Source organism: Oncorhynchus kisutch, linkage group LG8 (genome assembly GCF_002021735.2).
Source record: "Oncorhynchus kisutch isolate 150728-3 linkage group LG8, Okis_V2, whole genome shotgun sequence".
NCBI classification, from domain to species: Eukaryota; Metazoa; Chordata; class Actinopteri; order Salmoniformes; family Salmonidae; genus Oncorhynchus; species Oncorhynchus kisutch.
This window is the reverse complement of record NC_034181.2, coordinates 10,188,546-10,216,534: the sequence shown is the minus strand read 5'-3', so window position 1 is coordinate 10,216,534 and position 27,989 is coordinate 10,188,546. Positions and strand designations below refer to the sequence as shown.

Sequence of the window (27,989 nt, the reverse complement as noted above, 5' to 3'; positions counted from 1 at the left end):
ACTTACCCTACATTATTCATCTCATATGCATACGTATATACTGTACTCTATATCATCGACTGTATCCTTATGTAATACATGTATCACTAGCCACTTTAACTATGCCACTTTGTTTACATACTCATCTCATATGTATATACTGTACTCGATACCATCTACTGTATCTTGCCTATGCTGCTCTGTACCATCACTCATTCATATATCCTTATGTACATATTCTTTATCCCCTTACACTGTGTATAAGACAGTAGTTTTGGAATTGTTAGTTAGATTACTTGTTGGTTATTACTGCATTGTCGGAACTAGAAGCACAAGCATTTCGCTACACTCGCATTAACATCTGCTAACCATGTGTATGTGACCATTAACATCTGCTAACCATGTGTATGTGACAAATAAAATTTGATTTGATTTGATTTATAGTAGTATAGTATTGTGGTATGTTATACATTTAGGCCTACTGTATAGTAGTAGTAGTATAGTATTGTGGTATGTTATACATTTGGGCCTACTGTATAGTAGTAGTAGTATAGTATTGTGGTATGTTATACATTTAGGCCTACTGTATATAGTAGTATAGTATTGTGATATGTTATGCATTTAGGCCTACTGTATATAGTAGTATAGTATTGTGATATGTTATACATTTAGGCCTACTGTATATAGTAGTATAGTATTGTTGTATGTTATACATTTAGGCCTACTGTATAGTAGTATAGTATTGTGGTATGTTATACATTTAGGCCTACTGTATAGTAGTAGTATAGTATTGTTGTATGTTATACATTTAGGCCTGCTGTATATAGTAGTATAGTATTGTGGTATGTTATACATTTAGGCCTACTGTATATAGTAGTATAGTATTGTGGTATGTTATACATTTAGGCCTACTGTATAGTAGTATAGTATTGTTGTATGTTATACATTTAGGCCTACTGTATAGTAGTATAGTATTGTGGTATGTTATACATTTAGGCCTACTGTATAGTAGTATAGTATTGTGGTATGTTATACATTTAGGCCTACTGTATAGTAGTATAGTATTGTGGTATGTTATACATTTAGGCCTACTGTATAGTAGTATAGTATTGTGGTATGTTATACATTTAGGCCTACTGTATAGTAGTATAGTATTGTGATATGTTATACATTTAGGCCTACTGTATAGTAGTATAGTATTGTGGTATGTTATACATTTAGGCCTACTGTATAGTAGTATAGTATTGTGGTATGTTATACATTTAGGCCTACTGTATAGTAGTATAGTATTGTGGTATGTTATACATTTAGGCCTACACGTTTCTTATGTATAGTTGACCATAATGATTAACAGACAGTGATGCCTAGATTTGCTTTGATTTGCAGACGGTGACGAGCCTGCAGCAACACCACCAACATGTCACCGACATCACAGCCCCATAAATAGCTGCTAGAAACTGAGGCAAGTAAGTTTCCATGGGAACGATGTGGCGCTGGATTGAACACCTTTTGTCTGCAGCATGCCTTTTATGTTTCCTCTCTCTCTCTCTCTCTCTCTCTCTCTCTCTCTCTCTCTCTCTCTCTCTCTCTCTCTCTCTCTCTCTGTCTGAAAGACTCAGATATCAACCCTGCGTGCTCCCTCTGTGAAACAACACACAGAACCGTCCAGACAACCAGGTGGACCTCCGGCGCAGGGGGCATCCGAAATGAGAGTAGGCCTTCTACACAGTGGACCGAGAAGCATTGCTCAACAATTTCGAGCCTGGAATGGATACATGACTGTAAACAGGAAGGTATGTATCATCGGCCTGTGGTTCAGAATGTCATCACTTTTCTGTTTGGAAAATAGATTTGAAGCATTTTAAAGGTGTTGTTTCGCAATTGGCATTCTAGCAACATAAAGTAGGCCTGCAGTTAACGCAGTTTGAAATACAAGGCGCGAAAAATCTACAAACTACTGTAGGTCGGGCGTGTGCTCACCTGTTTGTTGCCAACCCAGACACGCCCATATGTACCTGTTTGACGCCTGCATACCTCGTGTGTACATACAAGACGTCCTGTTTCCTGTTGTTTCGTTTATCAACCCGCTGATATCCTGCTGAGGATATTTGTTACAGAAAAGAGGGGACACACATCCTACAAGGTAAATAAACTTGCCCTTCAACAATACTTGATATTTGAGTCTAAAAGTATTGTGCTGTTTTATCTATATCCTTTGCCATTTTTGTATTGAAATCTCAAGTAGCAAGTAGACTGGGATCTGTGCAGTGGTTTGTTGTGAGTTTGTGTAGTTGTTACATTATGATATAGGATTATCTATATAGTTTTGAGTATTTGGTCGAGTATCTTTCCCAAAGGTACATGTTATATAGTTTCACCTTTTATAGTAGCCTACATCTCAACCAGTTGCCCAGTGAGAGTTATACAACGGACTCAGCTGCTCCCACTATAACCCCAGTAGACTGCTGCTCCCACTATAACCACAGTAGACTGCGGCTCCCACTATAACCCAGTAGACTGCGGCTCCCACTATAACCCAGTAGACTGCGGCTCCCACTATAACCCAGTAGACTGTTGCTCCACTATAACCCCAGTAGACTGTTGCTCCACTATAACCCCAGTAGACTGCTGCTCCCACTATAACCACAGTAGACTGCGGCTCCCACTATAACCCAGTAGACTGTTGCTCCACTATAACCCCAGTAGACTGTTGCTCCACTATAACCCCAGTAGACTGCTGCTCCACTATAACCACAGTAGACTGCGGCTCCCACTATAACCCAGTAGACTGTTGCTCCACTATAACCCCAGTAGACTGTTGCTCCACTATAACCCCAGTAGACTGTTGCTCCACTATAACCCCAGTAGACTGTTGCTCCACTATAACCTCAGTAGACTGTTGCTCCACTATAACCCCAGTAGACTGTTGCTCCACTATAACCCCAGTAGACTGTTGCTCCACTATAACCCCAGTAGACTGTTGCTCCACTATAACCCCAGTAGACTGCTGCTCCACTATAACCCCAGTAGACTGCTGCTCCACTATAACCCAGTAGACTGCTGCTCCACTATAACCCCAGTAGACTGTTGCTCTACTATAACCCCAGTAGACTGTTGCTCCACTATAACCTCAGTACACTGCTGCTCCACTATAACCCCAGGAGACTGTTGCTCCACTATAACCCAGTAGACTGCTGCTCCACTATAACCCCAGTAGACTGTTGCTCCACTATAACCCCAGTAGACTGCTGCTCCACTATAACCCCAGTAGACTGCTGCTCCACTATAACCCAGTAGACTGCTGCTCCACTATAAACCCAGTAGACTGCTGCTCCACTATAACCCAGGAGACTGTTGCTGCTCCACTATAACCCCAGGAGACTGTTGCTCCACTATAACCCCAGTAGACTGTTGCCCTACTATAACCCCAGTAGACTGTTGCTCCACTACAACCTCAGTACACTGCTGCTCCACTATAACCCCAGGAGACTGTTGCTCCACTATAACCCCAGTAGACTGTTGCTCCACTATAACCCCAGTAGACTGTTGCTCCATTATAACCCCAGTAGACTGTTGCTCTACTATAACCCCAGTAGACTGTTGCTCCACTATAACCTCAGTACACTGCTGCTCCACTATAACCCCAGGAGACTGTTGCTCCGCTATAACCCAGTAGAATCCGCACTGCTTCTTGACACACTGATCGCTTAACCCGGAAGCCAGCCGCACCAATGTTTCGGAGAAAACACTGTCCAACTGACGACCAAAGTCAGCTTGATGGCGCCCGGCCCGTCACAAGGAGTCACTAGAGCACAATGAGTCAAGGACACAGCCTTGGATCAAACCAAAAATGTTTGTCCCATTTTGTGAATTATTGGTTGGTGATATTGGTTGGTGAGCGGACCCCAGACCTCACAACCATAAAGGGCAGTGGGTTCTGTAACTGATTCAAAGATTTTTTTGCCAGGTCCTAATTGGGATGTTGAATTTTATGTTCCTTTTGACAGCGTAGAAGGCTCTTCTTGTCTTTTCTCTCAGATCGTTCACAGCTTTGTGGAATTCTCTCTTTCTCTATATATTTCTCTCTCGCTCCATCTGCCTCTTTCTCTCTTTTTCTCCTCTCTCTCTCTCGCACACACTCTGCCTCTCTCTGAATTCAATTCAAGGGGCTTTATTGGCATGGGAAACATATGTTAACATTGCCTCTCTCTCGCTCTCGCTCTCTCTCTCTCTCCCTGTCTATTTCTTTCTCTCACACTCCTCTCTCTCTCTCTTTCTCTCTCTCTCTCTCTCTCTCTCTCTCTCTCTCTCTCTCTCTCTCTCTCTCTCTCTCTCTCTCTCTCTCTCTCTCTCTCTCAGATAGAATCTAAAGGGATAAGGGAGAGAGAGAAAATCAACATTTACTCAGCCCTTTGAAGACAAGAATGCATTTGTGTCACTGTCAAAGATGAGAAATTAATCTGTTCAATTCCCGGCGAATGAAGCAATTTGTCTCCATTTTCTCCAGCCCTGTGCCATCGCTAACCCTTCCTGTCATCTCCATAGATTAAATTCCTTGGCAGTTGGAGAAGAAAACGTGGCCTTTTTCCTTCTGGAGGAATTGAAGAAACTGAATGTTGTATCAGATTACTGTATCAGGAGACTACTGTATCAGACTACTGTATCAGGAGACTACTGTATCAGACTACTGTATCAGGAGACTACTGTATCAGGAGACTACTGTATCAGACTACTGTATCAGGAGACTACTGTATCAGACTACTGTATCAGACTACTGTATCAGGAGACTACTGTATCAGACTACTGTATCAGGAGACTACTGTATCAGGAGACTACTGTATCAGGAGACTACTGTATCAGGAGACTACTGTATCAGGAGACTACTGTATCAGGAGACTACTGTATCAGACTACTGTATCAGGAGACTACTGTATCAGGAGACTACTGTATCAGACTACTGTATCAGGAGACTACTGTATCAGGAGACTACTGTATCAGGAGACTACTGTATCAGGAGACTACTGTATCAGGAGACTACTGTATCAGACTACTGTATCAGGAGACTACTGTATCAGACTACTGTATCAGGAGACTACTGTATCAGACTACTGTATCAGGAGACTACTGTATCAGGAGACTACTGTATCAGACTACTGTATCAGGAGACTACTGTATCAGGAGACTACTGTATCAGACTACTGTATCAGGAGACTACTGTATCAGGAGACTACTGTATCAGGAGACTACTGTATCAGGAGACTACTGTATCAGACTACTGTATCAGGAGACTACTGTATCAGACTACTGTATCAGGAGACTACTGTATCAGACTACTGTATCAGGAGACTACTGTATCAGGAGACTACTGTATCAGACCACTGTATCAGACTACTGTATCAGGAGACTACTGTATCAGGAGACTACTGTATCAGGAGACTACTGTATCAGACCACTGTATCAGACCACTGTATCAGACTACTGTATCAGGAGACTACTGTATCAGGAGACTACTGTATCAGACCACTGTATCAGACCACTGTATCAGACTACTGTATCAGGAGACTACTGTATCAGACTACTGTATCAGGAGACTACTGTATCAGACCACTGTATCAGACTACTGTATCAGGAGACTACTGTATCAGGAGACTACTGTATCAGACCACTGTATCAGACCACTGTATCAGACTACTGTATCAGGAGACTACTGTATCAGGAGACTACTGTATCAGACCACTGTATCAGACCACTGTATCAGACTACTGTATCAGACTACTGTATCAGACCACTGTATCAGACTACTGTATCAGACCACTGTATCTGACCACTGTATCAGACTACCCCATCAGACTACTGTATCAGACTACTGTATCAGACCACTGTATCAGACTACTGTATCAGGAGACTACTGTATCAGATTACTGTATCAGGAGACTACTGTATCAGGAGACTACTGTATCAGACTACTGTATCAGACCACTGTATCAGGAGACTACTGTATCAGACTACTGTATCAGGAGACTACTGTATCAGACTACTGTATCAGGAGACTACTGTATCAGACTACTGTATCAGGAGACTACTGTATCAGACTACTGTATCAGGAGACTACTGTATCAGGAGACTACTGTATCATAGTACTGTATCAGGAGACTACTATATCAGACTACTGTATCAGGAGACTACTGTATCAGACTACTGTATCAGGAGACTACTGTATCAGACTACTGTATCAGGAGACCGCTGTATCAGACCACTGTATCAGACTACTGTATCAGGAGACTACTGTATCAGGAGACTACTGTATCAGACCACTGTATCAGACTACTGTATCAGACTACTGTATCAGACCACTGTATCAGACTACTGTATCAGACCACTGTATCAGACCACTGTATCAGACTACTGTATCAGACTACTGTATCAGACTACTGTATCAGACTACTGTATCAGGAGACTACTGTATCAGATCACTGTATCAGGAGACTACTGTATCAGGAGACTACTGTATCATACTACTGTATCAAACTACTGTATCAGACCACTGTATCAGACTACTGTATCAGACTACTGTATCAGGAGACTACTTTATCAGGAGACAACTGTATCAGGAGACTACTGTATCAGACTACTGTATCAGACCACTGTATCAGACCACTGTATCAGACTACTGTATCAGGAGACAACTGTATCAGGAGACAACTGTATCAGGAGACTACTGTATCAGGAGACTACTGTATCAGACCACTGTATCAGACCACTGTATCAGACTACTGTATCAGGAGACTACTGTATCAGACTACTGTATCAGGAGACTACTGTATCAGACTACTGTATCAGACTACTGTATCAGGAGACTACTGTATCAGACTACTGTATCAGGAGACTACTGTATCAGACTACTGTATCAGGAGGCTACTGTATCAGGAGACTACTGTATCAGACTACTGTATCAGGAGACTACTGTATCATACTACTGTATCAGGAGACTACTGTATCAGACTACAGTATCAGGAGACTACTGTATCAGACTACTGTATCAGACTACTGTATCAGGAGACTACTGTATCAAACTACTGTATCAGGAGACTGCTGTATCAGACTACTGTATCAGGAGACTACTGTATCAGACTACTGTATCAGACTACTGTATCAGGAGACTACTGTATCAGTCTACTGTATCAGGAGACTACTGTATCAGACTACTGTATCAGGAGACTACTGTATCAGACTACTGTATCAGACTACTGTATCAGGAGACTACTGTATCAGACCACTGTATCAGACCACTGTATCAGGAGACTACTGTTTCAGACCACTGTATCAGGAGACTACTGTATCAGGAGACTACTGTATCAGACCACTGTATCAGCATTGAATTCCCACTAACCCTAATCTGATCCACTTTTTGCAGACAGTCACTACTGTTAGCAGATGTTTGTACTCGTTATGCAGATAAGAATAATTCATCTAAATTACTCAGTAATTAAGGTTTTAATCCGCTGAAAATTGCATTCTGTAAATGTGCCGTACACTGGAATATTGTAGCATTGTGATTTTCCCATTTTACCCAATCCAAGGAAAGAAGATCTTATTCGGGAAAATAAGGAATGTTTTTGTTCTAAATAAATCAATATTTTTATTCGGTAAACATTAGATCCTCATGAATGTGGGTGAAAAAGCAGGTGTGATAAGTTCTTTGGTGACATGAAAGTCATGTTGGTTTGTTTTTCAAAAATGATTGTGAGGCTAATAGAACACCCAGTATTAACAATAAGCCATCAATCATCGAGATTTTCTACAAACACCTTACACACTTTGCACCAGTAAGGAGGAGTACAAGAAAAACAGGAAGTGGACAAACATGTAAAACAGGACTGGAACAAACTGTCATACCCAAGCAAAAACAAACAGGGAACAGAAAGACATGTTAGTACAAGGTTGGCCTATTAGAGAATGTTACACTACTTGGCTTGGGAATGTCTCTCTGTCTCTCTCAATTCAATTCAATTCAAGGGGCTTTATTGGCATGGGAAACATGTGTTAACATTGCCAAAGCAAGTGAGGTAGATAATCTCTCTCTCTCTCTCTCTCTCTCTCTCCATCTCTCTGTCTCTCTCTCTGTCGGGCTCTCTCTTTGACTCTTTCTCGGTCCCTCTCTCTCCCTCTCACACTCTTCGTCTCTCCCTCTCTCTCTCTATCTCTCTCTATCTCTCTCTCTGTCTCTCTCCCTCCCTCCCCCTCTCTCTCCCTCTCTTACACTCTGGCTCTGTCCTTCTCTCTGTCTCGCTCTCTCTCACACGCTTCTCTCTCTCTCACACGCTCTGTCTTTCTCTCTCTCTCTCTCTCTGTCTCTCTCTGTCTCTGTCTCTATCTCTGTCTCAATTCAGCCGCTACTTCTGACCGCTGAATCTGAAATCGTTATGATTGATCGTCTGATTTAATATATTGATCGGTTTATGCGGCAACTGAATGAGGATTTATGGATTGAAGCTGGCATGGCTAATACTCCCGTTGGACATGGGATCACAGCGTTTAGATTCTGAGGTTGAGCTCAGAGACAGGAGAAAATGATAGCAGCTTTGTGAAAAACACTTCACACACAGTAGCCTACAGATACTGATACTATCTGTATCATTATAGTAGACCTATGCTTGCTAGTAATACTGCGTTATGGAGTACATAGCTTAGTACTAAGAATATGACTAGAATGGAATGTCTGTTCTCACTGCAATTTTTTTCATGTTCCTGCCCTGTTATAAAAGACAGAGGTATGACGAAGCTATGACACTATATAATAATGCACATGATTCCCTGACTCATCAAAACAATCTACGCTGAACAAAAATGCAACATGCAATAATTTCTACGATTTGACCGAGTTACAGTTCATATATGGAAATCAGTGAATTTAAATAAATTCACTAAGCCCTTATCTATGGATTTCACAAGACTGGGAATACAGATATGCATCTGTTGGTCACAGACACCTTAAAAACTGTACGGGCGTGGATCAGAAAACCGGTCAGTATATGGTTTGACCACTATTTTCCTCATGCAACACACCTTTGCATAGAGTTGATCATCCTGTTGATTGTGACCTGTTGAATGTTGTCCCACTCCTCTTCAATGGCTGGATATTGGCGGGAACTGGAACACGCTGTCGTACACGTCGATCCAGAGCATCCCAAACATGCTCAATGGGTGACATGTCTGGTGAGTATGCAGGCCATGGAGGAACTGGGACATTTTCAGCTTCTAGGAATTGTGTACAGATCCTTGTGACATGAGGTTGTGCATTATCTTGTTGAAACATGAGATGATGGCGGCGGATGAATGGCATAACAATGGGCCTCAGGATCTCGTCATGGTATCTCTGTACATTAAAAAGGCCATCGTTGTCCGTAGTTTATGCCTGCCCATACCATAACCCCACCGCCACCATGGGGCACTTTGTTTAGAACGTTGACATCAGCAAACCGCTCGCCCACACGATGCCATACACGTTGTCTGCCATCTGCCCTGTACCGTTGAAACCAGGATTTATCTGTGAAGAGCACACTTCTCCAGCATGCCAGTGGCCATCGAGGGTGAGCATTTGACCACTGAAGTCAGTTACGACGCCAAACTGCAGTCAGGCCAAGACCCTGGTGAGGACGACGAGCACGCAGATGACTTTCCTGAGACGGTTTATGACAGTGTGTGCAGAAATTCTTCGCTTCTGAAAACCCACAATTTAATCAGCTGTCCGTGTAGCTGGTCTCAGATGATTCCGCAGGTGAAGAAGCTGGATGTGGAGGTCCTGGGCTGGCATTGGTACATGTGGTCTGCAGTTGTGAGGCCGGTTGGACCTACTGCTAAATTCTCTAAAACGACGTTGGAGGCGGATTACGGTAGAGAAATGAACATGTAATTCTCTGGCAACAGCTCTGGTGGGAATTCCTGCAGTCAGCATGCCAATTGCACTCTCCCTCAAAACTTGAGACATCTGTAGCATTGTGTTGTGAGACAAAACTGCATATTTTAGTGGCCATTTATTGTCCCCCAGCACAAGGTGCACCTGTGTAAGGATCAAGAACATTTCTAAGTGACCCCAAACTTTTGAACAATAGTGTATGTGAGAATGCTATTCACTGCCTAGAAGGCCAGCATCCCGGAGTTGCCTCTTCACTGTTGACGTTGAGACTGGTGTTTTGCGGGTAATATTTATATATTATATATTTATATAATATAAATATATTATAATATAATGTACTTGTCCTCTTGCTCAGTTGTGCACCAGGGACTCCAACTCCTCTTTCTATTCTGGTTAGAGCCAGTTTGCGCTGTTCTGTGAAGGGAGTAGTACACAGCGTCGTAGGTGATCTTCAGTTTCTTGGCAATTTCTCGCATGGAATAGTCTTCATTTCTCAGAACAAGAATCGACTGACGAGTTTCAGAAGAAAGGTCTTTGTTTCTGGTAATTTTGAGACTGTGACCATTTCCCACATTCTTTGTGTTAGAAATATTGTTTCATTATCCGCTTTTGGATGTTGCCGTTTTGTCGGGAAGAATCTCTTTGTTACAAAATAGTTATTTCACCTCAATACTGCATGGCCAGGGAGATAAAGTTCCTGCAAGGTATTTGCGACCGCCATAAAACTGGCCAACTCTTCCAGGAGAGGGGGGTCTTGAAACCTTCGCTTAGCAGGCACCTTGCATCTCCATACAGGAGGGAAAGTCATGACAGGGTTATTGTGTGTAGATTGATGAGGGGGGAAAAAAATATTTTATACATTTTAGAGTAAGACTGTAACGTAACAAAATGTGGACAAAAGTCAACGGGTCGGAATACTTTCCCAATACGCTGTATATATGCCACGCCATCTGATCGATCATTGATTACTCTCTGTTCTATTCCTATGAGTCGTACTATATGGACAGCATGTCAGTAATCAATTAGATATTCACTGATTTGGCCGTTTTGGTGTTGTTTGGTCGATGACCTCTAGGCTGCACCATAAGAGGTCATAGCCTTCTGTGGAGCAACATGGACCTGCTGTGGACCTGATGGTGTCCCCAGCCTTAGGTCCCTGGGGTTAGGGTCCCCATGGTTAGGTCCCCACAGGGTTAAGGTTAGGGTTAGATCCCCAGGGTTAGGTCCCCATGATTAGGTCCCCAGGGTTACTGTTCCCAGGGTGACGGTCCCCAAGGTTAGGGTTAGGTCCCCATGGTTACTGTTCCCAGGTTTACGGTCCCCAGGGTTAGGTCCCCATGGTTAGGTCCCCAGGGTTAGGTCCCCAGGGTTACGGTTCCCAGGGTTAGGTCCCCAGGGTTAGGTCCCCATGGTTAGGGTTCCCAGGGTTAGGTCCCCAGGGTTAGGTCCCCAGTGTTACGGTCCCCAGGGTTAGGGTCCCCAGGGTTAGGGTCCCCAGGGTTAGGGTCCCCAGGGTTAGGGTCCCCAGGGTTAGGGTCCCCAGGGTTAGGTCCCTATGGTTAGGGTTCCCAGGGTTACGGTCCCCAGGGTTAGGGTTCCCAGGGTTAGGGTTCCCAGGGTTAGGGTTCCCAGGGTTAGGGTTCCCAGGGTTACGGTCCCCAGGGTTAGGTCCCCAGGGTTAGGGTTCCCAGGGTTAGGTCCCCAGGGTTAGGGTTCCCATGGTTAGGGTTCCCATGGTTATGGTTCCCAGGGTTAGGGTTCCCAGGGTTAGGGTTCCCATGGTGATTCTCAGGCTGATGGGATATAATATAGGAAGGGTCAAATGGATATTTAGTGATTCATTTTCACATCTGTTGTTTGTTGCTCATCAGTCAGCAGCTGGTAGTTGGATCTGAAAGGATAGAATTACATAAAATATTTGTTTTGTGCGCCAATAATGACATCTTTACTGTAGCTTAAAATAGCGTTAAGTAATTGCCAATTACATGTTTATGAACATTATTGGCTATATCCCACATAATGTGATGTTAGATTGAGATCTCTTTCTGTGCTAGTCCTATCTCTCTAGGCTGCCCGGTAACTGACCTCTGACCTCTCTACACCTGCCCAGTAACTGACCTCTGACCTCTCTACACCTGCCCAGTAACTGACCTCTGACCTCTCTACACCTGCCCAGTAACTGACCTCTGACCTCTCTACACCTGCCCAGTAACTGACCTCTGACCTCTCTACACCTGCCCAGTAACTGACCTCTGACCTCTCTACACCTGCCCAGTAACTGACCTCTGACCTCTCTACACCTGCCCAGTAACTGACCTCTGACCTCTCTACACCTGCCCAGTAACTGACCTCTGACCTCTCTACACCTGCCCAGTAACTGACCTCTGACCTCTCTACACCTGCCCAGTAACTGACCTCTGACCTCTCTACACCTGCCCAGTAACTGACCTCTGACCTCTCTACACCTGCCCAGTAACTGACCTCTGACCTCTCTACACCTGCCCAGTAACTGACCTCTGACCTCTCTACACCTGCCCAGTAACTGACCTCTGACCTCTCTACACCTGCCCAGTAACTGACCTCTGACCTCTCTACACCTGCCCAGTAACTGACCTCTGACCTCTCTACACCTGCCCAGTAACTGACCTCTGAGTTCTTAATGGGTTCTTCTTATTTTACTGTACACAACCTCAGGGTCAGTGGTGACACTATGGAAGCCTTGGCTTTTCATAGCAGAGTGTGAGAGTGTGAGAGTGAGTGTGAGTGTGTGTGTGTGTGTGTCCCGAGCCATCCTAATGAAAACAGCTGTGCTGTCACAAGGCCAGAGCTGTGTTAGCCCTGGGGCAGCGTTTACACTGGCACACTGGACACCAGGCATCTGACACATCGTGACACACACACACACACACCACACACACACACACCACACACACACACACACACACACACACACACACACACACACACACACACACACACACACACACACACACACACACACACTGCAGTTTGCAGTGTCAGAGGACAGGCTTACTTATTTATGAGGCTCGGGGACAGAGTGTGTGTGTTGGTGTGTGTGATGTGGTGAGCTTTATCTTCACACACACACATACACACACATAAATGTAGTGAACAAATACCCATCTCATGCACACGGCCGACAGAGACCATTTATTCAAAAGTCAGCGTTACTGTGAATATTACCACAGAGAGATGAATGTAGAGTGAAACATCAGAGAGAGAGAGCGAGAGAGAGAGAGAGAGAGAGAGCGATGGATAGAGGAGAGAGAGCAGATGCAGTGGTAGAAAAATGGAGAGAAAGGGAGATGGAGGGAGAGCTAGAGGGAGGAAGAGAGCGATTTAGAGGAGAGCGAGGGAGAGATACACACGGAGATACAGTGTCTCTTTATCCCACACAGACAGAGACAGCATGTGAATGAGGTATCACCTCTAACTGTGTCAGGGAGCAGGACATTATCTATGCCAGCCAGACAAGGAGAGGGACAGAGAGAGAGCGATAAGCTCACTCTGAGTGACGTCGACTGAAGTAAGACATGACTTCTCATCTAGAGAGGGAAAGAGAGATAGGAGAGAGGGGGAGAGATAGGAGAGAGGGGGAGAGCAGGAGGGGGGTGGAGTTGGAAAGGAGATGAGAGACAGAAAGAGGAAGTGTGCAGAAGGGAGGAACAGAGAGATGGGGGCAGAGAGAGATGGGGGGAACAGAGAGAGGGGAAGGCAAAGGGAGGGAGGCAGTTGGTGGGGCAGGCTGAGAGAGAGAGAGAGAGAGAGAGAGAGGTGATCTGTTCTGACGGTGTAGTTAACCCCTCCTCCCTATCCCGTCCTCCTCTGTATCCTCTCATCCCCTCCTCCGTATCCTCTCCTCCCCTCCTCCCTATCCTCCCCTCCCCTCCTCCCTATCCTCTCCTCCCCTCCTCCCTATCCCCTCCTCTCTCCCTCTCCTCCCTATCCTATCCTCTCCTCCCCTCCTCCCTATCCTCTCCTCCCCTCCTCTCTCCCTCTCCTCTCCTCCCCTCCTCTCTCCCTCTCCTCCACTCCTCCCTATCCTCTCCTCCACTCCTCCCTATCCTCTCCTCCACTCCTCCCTATCCTCTCCTCCACTCCTCCCTATCCTCTCCTCCCCTCCTCTCTCCCTCTCCTCCACTCCTCCCTATCCTCTCCTCCACTCCTCCCTATCCTCTCCTACACCCCTCTCTCCCTCTCCTCCCCTCCTCTCTCCCTCTCCTCCACTCCTCCCTATCCTCTCCTACACCCCTCTCTCCCTCTCCTCCCCTCCTCTCTCCCTCTCCTCCCTATCCTATCCTCTCCTCCCCTCCTCCCTATCCTATCCTCTCTCCCTCTCCTCCCCTCCTCTCTCCCTCTCCTCCCCTCTGCCATAGTCAAGACAAGAGGACAGCCAACACAAGACCAGAGTTGGAGCAGGGCATAGCAAGCAGGTGCCTGCCGCAGTACACTGCGTGTTGATGCATTAAGCAGGGGAAGTGTGTGTGTGTGTGTGTGTGTGTGTGTGTGTGTGTGTGTGTGTGTGTGTGTGTGTGTGTGTGTGTGTGTGTGTGTGTGTGTGTGTGTGTGTGTGTGTGGTGTGTGTGTTTTTACTTACTTGGATGCGAGACACACTAGAGGTAAATGATACTGTGTCGGTTGAGTATTGATGGTCCCCGAAGCCCCACAGTAGAACCTCTCTCATTTAGTAATTTAACACGAGAGATGGATATAAACGGATTGATCAAAGGAGAAAATAGGAGAGTCCAGGCTGCAACATGAGCAATTACAAATGCTGATTTAAGGTATGAGCTTAGGGAACTATATTGGCATCTACAAAATGTATATTATTGACTCGTGTAACAAGGAAATGAAAGACACTATAAAATGTAAACCAATTTATCTTTGAAAGCAGTTTTCTAGTTTTCAATCTCAAATCAAAGTGACGTTGTTTCAACATCTTTTGTGATTCAATTTGTTATTAAAAAAAAATAGAATAGAATGTTGTTCCGCAAATTATTACAGAAATGCGTAATGTTTCTTCTGTATACTGTATAGTGTACACGGTAAAAAATAATAATAATAATAATTTGTCCCTATAGGAGAGACCTTTTTGGTTCCATTCCAGGTAGAACCCTTTTTGGTTCCAGGTAGAACCCTTTTTGGTTCCAGGTAGAATGCTTTGGTGGTGAAAAAGGTTCTATTTAGAACCTCTTAGTGGTTTCAGGGTTCCACCTAGAACCTTATATTAGTGAAAAGGTTCCACTTGGAACCAAAAAGTTATTTTTAGAGGGTTGTCCAATGGGGACAATTGAATAAAACCCTTTATGATTCCAAGTAGGACCTTCTTTTCTAAGTGTGTGGATATCCTATCCTGTATTTCTACTCAGCAGTAGCTGTCCAGTATAGTATATAACCACCAATCCAGGACCTGCTGTCCTAACAGACATTTTCATCGCTGGCCTGCTCAGCTATGCATGCTGCTGATGTGTGTATTTATGGTATAGCCATGCCCATGCCTGTTTGATGGATCTGGTTCTGCTGATCAGGCTGTTTGATGAAAGTTCCGTGGCATTCTAGAACGTTCCCCTGGTGTTACAACCTTCAATTCGATCACCTTGACTCGGTTGTATAAAACATCTGAATTGTTTCCCTTAAAGGTTTCCCTTAAGGAATAATTTCCCCTTACCTAAGGGAATTGTTTAGGGGCGTTGCGTAGAGACGCTCAAATATTTCCTCCGGTAAAGGCATACTTAAGTGGTTTTACGGTAGTTTGAAGGCATGAGAGATTATCTGGTTACGATGGAGACGACCTGATTCACTGACTAAACGTCTGTTCAAAGAGAGCGCTTTCATTTTGTGAGATAGCAAAATAGAACTTCAACAATCAAGACAGGATAACCAAACAGCTTCAGAAGATAAACCACGTTTCTTGTAGTCACCTTTTTACTCAACTTGTTTATATTACTTTCTAGTCCGTCAAGCTAGCTTACAGAGTAGCTATAGCTAACTAGCCAGTTAGCTATGCACATTCCATTGTTTAGCTAGCTAAGTAGCTAGCTGGTTGATGTATTCCTTTTGTAATCAGAGCAGGTGAAAGCAACATTCAACTTCAAAAATGCTGTTTACATGGATGTTCATACTGAAGGAAGCAGTTAAGGGCCACCCTTCACCTTTTCACTTCCTTTAATTAAGGGGGAAATTCACCTTAAAATGTTCTGTGCCGCTGACTTAAAGTTAAGGAAACTTTAATGGAAAATTAACTTAAGGTGTTTTATGCAACTAGGCCCTGGATCTCAGGAACTCTGGTCCATCGCGGAAATAACTCAGAGAGCGACACACTCACAAACATGGACAGGACAGTCACAAGACTGCTAGTGTAGCATGCACTGACAGACAGGCCAGCAGCACTCAGACTAACATGCCTCATCATGCTGGTGGGGGCCATTTTGAAATTCAGTGTTTGTTTCCAGGACTGTTCTTGATGTGACAGTTAGGAAGGAGGTTGTGTTTTAATGTCGCGTGGAGCTTTTAGTTCTTGATGTGACAGTTTAAATCATATTTTATTTGTCACATACACATCTTTAGTAGATGTTATTGTGGGTGTAGTGAAATGCTTGTGTTTCTAACTACAACCGTGCAGTAATATCTAACAATACACACAATCTGAAGAAATTGAATTAAGAATATGTAAATATTTGGTCAATGTCAAAGCGTCATAGACTAAGATACAGTAGAATAGGATTTTTTTAAACCTTTATTTAACTAGGCAAGTCAGTTAAGAACAAATTCTTATTTTCAATGACAGCCTAGGAACAGTGGGTTAACTGCCTGTTCAGGGGCAGAACGACAGATTTGTACCTTGTCAGCTCGGGGGTTTGAACTTGCAACCTTCCGGTTACTAGTCCAACGCTCTAACCACTAGGCTACTCTGCCGCCCCAAGGATAGAATACAGTATATACATATGAGATGAGGAATGCAAAGGAGGTTGTGTTTTAGGACTTCTCTATGTTGCGTAGAGCTTGTAGTTCTTGATGTGACAGTTTGGGAAGGATGTTGTGTGTTTTAGAGCTTGTAGTTCTTGATGTGACAGTTTGGGAAGGATGCTGTGTGTTTTAGAGCTTGTAGTTCTTGATGGGACTCTTTCACTACTCACTGTACAGGACATCCACCTTAACCATAACTGAATCTGATTGTAAAAATAGCTTTTTAATTGGTTGGCGTCTTTATGGTCCTGTGCACTTGGCTGTAATTTGTTGTAATAGGCAACATACTGTAGTATCACATGGCACTAAAACAACAGACAGCTGGTTAAGTTGTTAAACAGTGTGCAGATGGAGATGCATACAGCAGCTCTCTCTCTCTCTCTCACTCTCTCTCTCTCTCTCTCTCTCTCTCTCTTTCTCTCTCACTCTCTCTCTCTCTCTCTCTCTCTTTCTCTCTCTCTCTTTCTCTCTCTCTCTCTTTCTCTCTCTCTCTCTCTCTCTCTCTCTCTCTCTCTCTCTCTCTCTTTCTCTCTCTCTCTCTCTCTCTCTCTCTCTCTCTCTCTCTCTCTCTCTCTCTCTCTCTCTCTCTCTTTCTCTCTCTCTCTCTCTCTCTCTCTCGCTAGAAGGCTTTGGTTTTCAGTATTCTTCTGTAGCCAGTTTACAGTGGATGTATTCCTCCATATTCCGCCTTTGTCATGAGGTATCTGGTATGACCACCTCACCCTGCTTTGTCATGAGGTATCTGGTATGACCACCTCACCCTGCTTTGTCATGAGGTATCTGGTATGACCACCTCACCCTGCTTTGTCATGAGGTATCTGGTATGACCACCTCACCCTGCTTTGTCATGAGGTATCTGGTATGACCACCTCACCCTGCTTTGTCATGAGGTATCTGGTATGACCACCTCACCCTGCTTTGTCATGAGGTATCTGGTATGACCACCTCAACCTGCTTTGTCATGAGGTATCTGGTATGACCACCTCACCCTGCTTTGTCATGAGGTATCTGGTATGACCACCTCACCCTGCAATGTCATGAAGTTTGCCCTAGCCTATTCCACTATTCCCATCAGGATATACACTAGCCTATTCCACTATTCCCATCAGGATATACACTAGCCTATTCCACTATTCCCATCAGGATATACACTAGCCTATTCCACTATTCCCATCAGGATATGTACTAGCCTATTCCACTATTCCCATCAGGATATGTACTAGCCTATTCCACTATTCCCATCAGGATATGTACTAGCCTATTCCACTATTCCCATCAGGATATGTACTAGCCTATTCCACTATTCCCATCAGGATATGTACTAGCCTATTCCACTATTCCCATCAGGATATGCCCTAGCCTATTCCACTATTCCCATCAGGATATGCACTAGCCTATTCCACTATTCCCATCAGGATATACACTAGCCTATTTCACTATTTCCATCAGGATATGCACTAGCGTATTCCACTATTCCCATCAGGATATGCCCTAGCCTATTCCACTATTCCCATCAGGATATGCACTAGCCTATTCCACTATTTCCTTTCTTCTGCAAAGAATAACCACGTTTATTTTCTGTTGTACTCCGGTAGCATACAGTCTGTATGACTCACATCACATAGGCTGAAATAGCTTTCCCCATAGCATTCCCCATTCCCTTCATAGTGCACTACATTTGACCAGAGCTGTCTTTTGACAAAGGTAGTGCACTATATATGGATTAGGGTACCATTTCAGACACAATACCATTTCAGACACATTACGGTACCATTTCAGACACATTACGGTACCATTTCAGACACAATACCATTTCAGACACATTACGGTACCATTTCAGACACATTACGCTACCATTTCAGACACATTACCATTTCAGACACATTACGGTACCATTTCAGACACAATACCATTTCAGACACATTACGGTCCCATTTCAGACACAATATGGTCCCATTTCAGACACATTACGGTCCCATTTCAGACACATTACGGTCCCATTTCAGACACAATACCATTTCAGACACATTACGGTCCCATTTCAGACACATTACGGTCCCATTTCAGACACAATACGGTCCCATTTCAGACACATTACGGTCCCATTTCAGACACATTACGGTCCCATTTCAGACACATTACGGTCCCATTTCAGACACATTACGGTCCCATTTCAGACACATTACGGTACCATTTCAGACACATTACCATTTCAGACACATTACGGTACCATTTCAGACACAATACCATTTCAGACACAATACAATACCATTTCAGACACATTACAGTACCATTTCAAACACAATACAATACCATTTGAGACTTTTCTTTATAATATTCCATTTGTACTGCATCAGACAGACAGTGGCCCTGCATTCTAATACAGGTAACGTGGATTAAGGACTTGTAAATCAGCATTTCACTGTAACGGTCTACACCGGTTGTGTTCGGCACATGTGACAAATAACATTTGATTTAATTTGACTGATGGAGTCCCTGCATCCTAATACAGGTCTTTATTCTTCACAACCCCCTGCATAATGGCTGTTGGTGGTAAATTAACTTAGAGAAATGAAATGGTAATTTACCCTAAGGCTGCACTCATACAAAACCCTTGACGTTGAGGAAAGGTCCATCTGCCTCCTCTCTCACAATTATCTATGCAAATCTATGCGAGACTAAACGCTTTAAAATCTCATTGGTATTTTTTTGTGCACACTGATGTTAACATGGTAGCGCGTGACATTTAACCAGTCACCTACTCCAAGGGTTGAAAATGCCTTATACCACCCATGTCACGACCATCGTTTAAATAACTGGACCAAGGCGCAGTGGGAGTAGAGTTCCACATTTTATTTGCTCGCGAAACAACAAAGATATAACGATCATGCAAACCTTAGCGCGCGCACAACGGCACTCACACAAAACAATATCCCACATCGCAGGTGGCAAAAGGAACACACTAAGTATGATCCCCAATTAGAGGTAACGATTATCAGCTGCCTCTAATTGGGAACCATACACATACACCACCGTAGAAATAAACTAACTAGAAATCCCACTAGTCACAGCCTGACCTAAAACACCATATCTCAAGGCCATCAGACTTCTAAACAGCAATCACTAACTTAGAGAGGCTGTTGCCTACATGGAGACCCAATCACTTGCCACTTTAATAAATGGATCACTAGCCACTTTAAATAATGCCACTTTAATAATGTTTACATATCTTACATTACTCATATCATATGTATATACTATATCATATATATATATATATATCTATAATCTATTGCACCTTGCCTATGCCGCTCGGCCATCGCTCATCCATATATTTATATGTACATATTCTCATTCACCCCTTTTAGATATGTGTGTATACGGTAGTTGTTGTGAATTTGTTAGATATTACTGCATTGTCGGAACCAGAAGCACAAGCATTTCGCTACACTCGCATTAACTTCTGCTAACCATGTGTATGTGACCATTAACATCTGCTAACCATGTGTCTGTGACCAATAACATCTGCTAACCATGTGTATGTGACCATTAACATCTGCTAACCATGTGTATGTGACCATTAACATCTGCTAACCATGTGTATGTGACCAATAACATCTGCTAACCATGTGTATGTGACCATTAACATCTGCTAACCATGTGTATGTGACCATTAACATCTGCTAACCATGTGTATGTGACCATTAACATCTGCTAACCATGTGTCTGTGACCATTAACATCTGCTAACCATGTGTATGTGACCATTAACATCTGCTAACCATGTGTCTGTGACCAATATCATCTGCTAACCATGTGTATGTGACCATTAACATCTGCTAACCATGTGTCTGTGACCAATATCATCTGCTAACCATGTGTATGTGACCAATACAATTAGATTTGATTTGAACAATAAGGGATCATAGCTTTCACCTGGTCAGCAAAACATGTTTTACACTCTATTATCATACTGAACAAAAATATAAACGCCACATGCAACAATTTCAAAGATTTTACTGAGTTACAGTTTATAGAAGGAAATCAGTCAATTAAAAAAAAATATTTTGGTCATCATTTATGGATTTCTCATGACTGGGCAGTGGTGCAGCTATAGGAGGGCACAGGCCCACCAACTTGGGAGCCCAGCTAATCAGAATGAGTTTTTCCTGACAAAAGGGCTTTATTACAGACAGAAATATGCTATCAAATCCAATTGAGACGCGCCATTGATAGAAGAACTTGGATTGTTGCATCCTTTCCTAAATTACGAATGGATGGAGATAAGCATTTGGACTTGTTGTTTTTCTTAATTCTCTGTACAATGATTATAACAGTGATTCTGATCCAACCATTAATTAATATGTTTTTGTGCCCCTGACCTGAGAGGATGGAAGTTCAATTTGTAGCTAGATGTAGAAGGCTAATGTTAACTAGCTAATGTGGAACCACTCAACAGAGAGCTGCTGCCTCCACCATGCAAACTTTGGAAACCTCTCGAGTAAATGGTGTGTGTGTGTGTGTGTGTGTGTGCACGCATGTATGTGTGTGACATCTAGTATTTATCTGTGTATGTTGAGGGAAAGAGAGGAAGAGATGTTTGAGACATGAAACTTGAATCTAAACAGTTTAAAACAGTTTGTAATTTTATTGATGTCAAAAGTTTCTTAGATACGGTTTGAAATTTATATTTTATGAGAACTCTTTAATTATTAGATTTAGGAATGAAATGCATTAGATTCAATTAGATAAGGTTATGGTACATATTTATCATTCATATTTACATATTTCTAAAAGAGTTTAACTCTTAAGCAAATTATGCTTTATAATGAATTATTTAGACGTGAGGGATGCAATGAATTCCACACTATCAAACAGAAAATCAGATACACTGAACAGAAATATAACATGCAAAAGTGTCAAAGATTTTACTGAGTTACGGTTCATATAAGGAAATCAGTCAATTTAAATAAATTCATTAGGTCCTAAATCTATGGATTTCACATGACTGGGAATACAGATATGCATCTGTTGGTCACAGATACCTTTAAAAAAAACGTAGGGGCGTGGATCAGAAAACCAGTCCGTATCTGGTGTGACCACCATTTGCCTCATGCAGCGTGACATCCCAAACATGCTCAATGGGTGACATGTCTGGTGATTATGTAGGCCATGGAAGAACTGGGACATTTTCAGATTCCAGGAATTGTGTGCAGATCCTTGCGACATGGGGCCGTGCATTATCATGCTGAAACATGAGGTGATGGCGGCTGATGAATGGCACGACAATGGGCCTCAGGATCTCGTCACGGTATCTCGTTAAAACAAATAGTTATATTCTTCCAGTAGAAGGTGAGTAATCGCTGCCCTGATATCTAGAAGCTCTTTTCGGTCTTTTCGGTCTTTTCGGTGGCAGAAACATTATGCACAAAATAAGTTACAAATAACATGAAAAAAATATTGATAAAATAAACCCATACCGCCACACGGGACACTGTTCGTAACGTTGACATCAGCAAACCGCTCGCCCACACGACGCCATACACGCTGTCCGCCATCTGCCCGGTACAGTTTAAACCGGGAATCATCCGTAAAGACCACACCGATGGCCTTCGAAGGTGAGCGTTTGCCCACTGAAGTCTGTTACGACGCGTAACTGCGGTCAGGTCAAGACCCTCGTGAGGACGACAGACAACAAACACAATTGCATTTTATCTATGGCAATTTAAATTCAGAGAGATACAGTGACGAGATCCCGAGGCCCATTGTCGTGCCATTCATCCGCCACCATCACCTCGTGCATGATAATGCACGGCCCCATGTCGCAAGGATCTGTGGAAAGATATAGAGCCTCGGCCAGCAGTGAGTTGGGATGCTGAAAGATATAGAGTGTCGGCCAGCAGTGAGTTGGGATGCTGAAAGATATAGAGTGTCGGCCAGCAGTGAGTTGGGATGCTGAAAGATATAGAGCCTCGGCCAGCAGTGAGTTGGGATGCTGAAAGATATAGAGCCTCGGCCAGCAGTGAGTTGGGATGCTGAAAGATATAGACTGTCGGCCAGCAGTGAGTTGGGATGCTGAAAGATATAGAGCCTCGGCCAGCAGTGAGTTGGGATGCTGAAAGATATAGACTGTCGGCCAGCAGTGAGTTGGGATGCTGAACGATATAGAGCCTCGGCCAGCAGTGAGTTGGGATGCTGAAAGATATAGACTGTCGGCCAGCAGTGAGTTGGGATGCTGAACGATATAGAGCCTCGGCCAGCAGTGAGTTGGGATGCTGAAAGATATAGAGCCTCGGCCAGCAGTGAGTTGGGATGCTGAAAGATATAGAGCCTCGGCTAGCAGTGAGTTGGATGCTGAACCCTGTAAAGAGAGGTTGAGCAGGTCATACCTTAGATACAGAAAGTCATAGCCCTGTAACCTAGCACCCTCTCTCTCTCACTGGGACTCCCCTGAACACGAACACACACACACACACACACACACACACACACACACACACACACACACACACACACACACACACACACACACACACACACACACACACACACACACACACACACACACACACACACACACACAACTACACCTACCTTCCTAACAATGTGTCCCCAGATAGCAGCAGTAGGCAAATGACATTACTGATCCGTAGAACAGTTGATTAATGAATCCAATGGAACAGCTGAATTTATAACCACATGTGGGTTGTATGTAGAAAACATGTATAATGTATGCATCAGCGTGTGTGTGTTTAAATGAGCGTGTGTATGCATTACTTTGATTCTAATACACTGAGTAAATAACTGGTGAATAAATTATTCTCCACGTGTACACTGTTAAAATGAAGTGCTCTGTAACACTTAAACTAGTGTCAACTGAGCTGCCACCAACTTAAAGGAGACCAAACCTTACCTTTTCCAGAGTATTGAAACACATGGTTTGTCAGGGTATTGGGGCAGATATAAGGTGTTCTGAAACATTAACCCTGAGGTGTTCTGAAACATTAACCCTGAGGTATTCTGAAACATTAACCCTGAGGTGTTCTGAAACATTAACCCTGAGGTATTCTGAAACATTGACCCTGAGGTGTTCTGAAACATTAACCCTGAGGGGTTCTGAAACATTAACCCTGAGGTGTTCTGAAACATTAACCCCGAAGTGTTCTGAAACATTAACCCTGAGGTGTTCTGAAACATTAACCCCGAGGTGTTCTGAAACATTAACCCCGAGGTGTTCTGAAACATTGACCCTGAGGTGTTCTGAAACATTAACTCTGAGGTGTTCTGAAACATTGACCCTGAGGTGTTCTGAAACATTAACCCTGAGGTGTTCTGAAACATTAACCCTGAGGTGTTCTGAAACATTGACCCTGAGGGGTTCTGAAACATTAACCTGAGGTGTTCTGAAACATTAACCCTGAGGTGTTCTGAAACATTGACCCTGAGGTGTTCTGAAACATTGACGCTGAGGGGTTCTGAAACACGGCGTGGTGTGTTATAACACCACATATTCATTCAAAAGGTTAAGAATGCTATTATGGTGTTTCAAGTCCCGTGCAGAGTTAGATCCCTTCTCTTTCAGTGTAGTTTCCTCTCTCAAGCTCCTAAACAGTATTATGCTCAAACAAAAGACACTAGAAAATATAGTTTAGTGAAAATACAAATTAATTTGTTTTTCCAGGATAATAATTGAGAACAACATTTATTTTTCAAAACATGATTGAAGCTTATAATGCTTTCTTTTATTTGCAAATGATTAAATGACAATGAAACATTATCAGGTTTTTCACATTTTTATATTGATAAAGACAGTTCAAAGATCTTGTCACATTCTGACCTTAGTTCCTTTGTGATGTCTTTGTTTTAGTATGGTCAGGGCGTGAGTTGGGTGGGCAGTCTATGTTCTTTTTTCTATGATTTGGTATTTCTGTGTTCGGCCTGGTATGGTTCTCAATCAGAGGCAGCTGTCAATCGTTGTCCCTGATTGAGAACCATACTCAGGCAGTCTGTTTCACCCTTGAGTTGTGGGTGATTATATTTCCTGTTTAGTGCTTTTGTCATTCACCTTATGGGACTGTTCGTTTGTCATTTATTGTTTTGTTCAGTGTTCGATTACAGTTCATATAAGGAAACCAGTCAATTTAAATATATTAATTAGGCAATAATCTTTGGATTTCACATTGCTGGGCAGGAGCGCCTGGCTCCCAAGTGGGTGGGCCTATGCCCTCCAGGAGAGCCAGACCCAGCCAATCAGAATGAGTTTTTCCCCATAAACGGTTTTATTACAGACAGAAATACTCCTCAGTTTCATTAACTGTTCAGGTGGCTGGTAGACAATCTCGCAGGTGAAGAAGCCGGAAGTGGAGGTCCTGGGTTGGCGTGGTTACACGTGGTCTGCGGTTGTGTTGCCGGTTAAATGTACTGCCTAACTCTCTAAAACGACATTGGAGGCGGCTTATGGCAGAGAAATTAATGCTCCCTCAAAACTTGAGATATCTGTTGCATTGTGTGACAAAACTGCACATTTTAGAGTGGCCTTTTATTGTCCCCACCACAAGGTGCACCTGTGTAATGATCATGTTGTTTAATCAGCTTCTTCATATGCCACAACTGTCAGGTGAGAGAATTAAGCTTTTTGTGGGTATGGAACATTTCTGGGATCTTTTAATTAAACTCAGGAAACATGAGACCAACACTTTACATGTTGCGTTTATATTTTTGTTCAGTATATATTTGGATGGTACATTGTATTGAAGGTTGTTCAGATGGGTTGAATCACAGTACAGTTGCGTTAGATGATATGATTGACAGGTCTGTTTGCATTCGTCTGATCCTTGGCTTTGGATTGGCCAGCCGCTGGGTAACGTAGCATGTAGGGGAGAAAGAAATATCAAATAATAATGCATAATTCAGTTATTAACAGCTATAATAAATTTATGATAATACATTTAACCAGGCAAGTAAGTTAAGTACAAATTCTTATTTTCAATGACGGCCTAGGAACAGTGTGTTAAATGCCTGTTCAGGGGCAGAATGACAGATTTGTACCTTGTCAGCTCAGGGGTTTGAACTTGCAACCTTCCGGTTACTAGTCCAACGCTCTAACCACTAGGCTACCCTGCCTCCCCAATACTAATATGCTAAATGCAAATATGTGATTAAGCTATGCAAATATAGCAACAAGATAACAATATGAATGTCAAAAGTTGGATGCAATAACGTGTGTTGTGGTAGGCTAAAGCTGGAGCAGACTAAAATGGCAGTGGCTATATAGTGTAGCTTACAGTGGCTATATAGTGTAGCATACAGTAGCTATATAGTGTAGCATACAGTGGCTATATAGTGTAGCATACAGTAGCTATATAGTGTAGCATACAGTGGCTATATAGGGTAGCATATAGTGGCTATATAGTGTAACATACAGTGGCTATATAGTGTAGCATACAGTAGCTATATAGTGTAGCATACAGTAGCTATATAGTGTAGCATACAGTAGCTATATAGTGTAGCAAACAGTGGCTATATAGTGTAGCATACAGTAGCTATATAGTGTAGCATATATCATGTTGGGTGTACATCAAAAAGTTGCTAAAACTCATTAAGCTAGTAGACAAACGACAAACGCAGGCCCTCATTTGCATAAGTGCAGGGAATGGTGCAAATAATGATGTGTGAATTAACTACTTGTAGAATCAAGAAAACTGATCAATGAATCAAAATGACAGTTATACTTGACCATAGAGTTTGCTAGAGGGCACACCAGCCACTAAATGCCTCAGACTGGTGGAATTCGGAACAGAACAGGAGCGCAATGATTGAAGTTCAATTTTTTTTTGTCTTCTGATATGAAGGTATGAAAAAATAAAGGTGGAATTTCACAAAACAAAACTCTCCCCAGGCTTATTCAAGTTGATTTAACGTGACCTCTTTTTTGACTGTAGTAAAATTTTTATGGAGTCCATGTTAAGTCTACTTATCTCAAGTCTGAATCGGGCCCCATGCGCTCAGTGTAACGAGTGGTTCAGCATAACAGTTAAGTCCTGAAGACTGGCTGTGTGGACTAAGGCAGTGTTTTGACAAGCAGGAGTCTTGGGTTCACATCCACCTTCTCACATGAATTCTGGCGATGAAGGTCCCCTTTATACATGTTACCTCTACTATAGCCCTAAACAGTTTGATTGTAACATTATTTATAGTCTCACAAAGTTGCCTGGCAACTGTAGTCTATAATTATTGCCAAAGTCGACCCTAGGAAATGTATTAAATTCCCAGTGTCTTCTTTAAAATGTTAAATCAATATTTATAATCAATACATTTTTATGCTATAACCCATTGGTAAATGAAATAATTTTGATGATATGAGAGACAGTCTGACAAAACATTATTATTGTTGTTTCGATGCTGCCTTGTACATGCACTGAAACACCAACAAATGCTTCCGCAACACACAATGATTCAGACTGAAGAACCATTTAAGGGTGTTTCAGAGTCCTTCCGTTCTGTTTGGAAATCCATCCAGAGTATCAGAACACTTCCATTGATTTACATTCAAACACCCTCCAGATCTCAGCTTAGGTACACTGATGTTCATGGTTTCACTACACAATGATGGTGTTTTAAGGCTTTCTATTTCAACAGACACTCTACCCTGCATGCTTATTCTCTCCTGAAGTGTGTGTGTGTGTGTGCGTGCATGTGCTGGGGGGGCTCGCTGTTCCTTCTTGGAATGCACCTGTTGTCTTTGTCAAAGCATGCCAGAGGTGTGAGAGGTCCTGCAGCAATCGCAGATGCACAAGCAGCCTCTCCTCCTATCTCTCTCCTTAGCTCTCCTCCTCCTTTCTCTCTCTCCTCCCGCTCTCTCTCTCTCTCTCTCTCTCCATCTCTCTCAGACTGCTTGGCACTCCGCTCTGTGAACAACTCTCTGTGAGAGCCTACACCTCGCCTTTCTCTTTCTTTCTCTCTCTTACTCTTCCTGCCTCTATATTTCTCTCTCTCCATCTCCATCACCCTCTCCTCCTCTGTGCTGTGCGGTGTGTTGTTCCTGTGTCAGACAGTGTCACCATGCGTCTGGGAATCACCTCCATAATTTCGGATATACTCAGCACCTC

General features: G+C 43.1%; 1 protein-coding gene across 1 annotated transcript in view; it reads left to right on the top strand.

Annotated features, from left to right (window-relative positions):
• The first annotated feature begins 1,616 nt into the window (after window positions 1-1,616).
• LOC109894960 (tight junction protein ZO-2) overlaps window positions 1,617-27,989 on the top strand; it is a 185,609-nt gene continuing 159,236 nt past the window's right edge. The window contains exon 1 of the mRNA XM_031829493.1: window positions 1,617-1,772. Coding sequence (XP_031685353.1) covers window positions 1,686-1,772 — 87 coding nt within the window. The 5' untranslated portion in view covers window positions 1,617-1,685. The remainder of the gene's footprint in view (window positions 1,773-27,989) is intronic.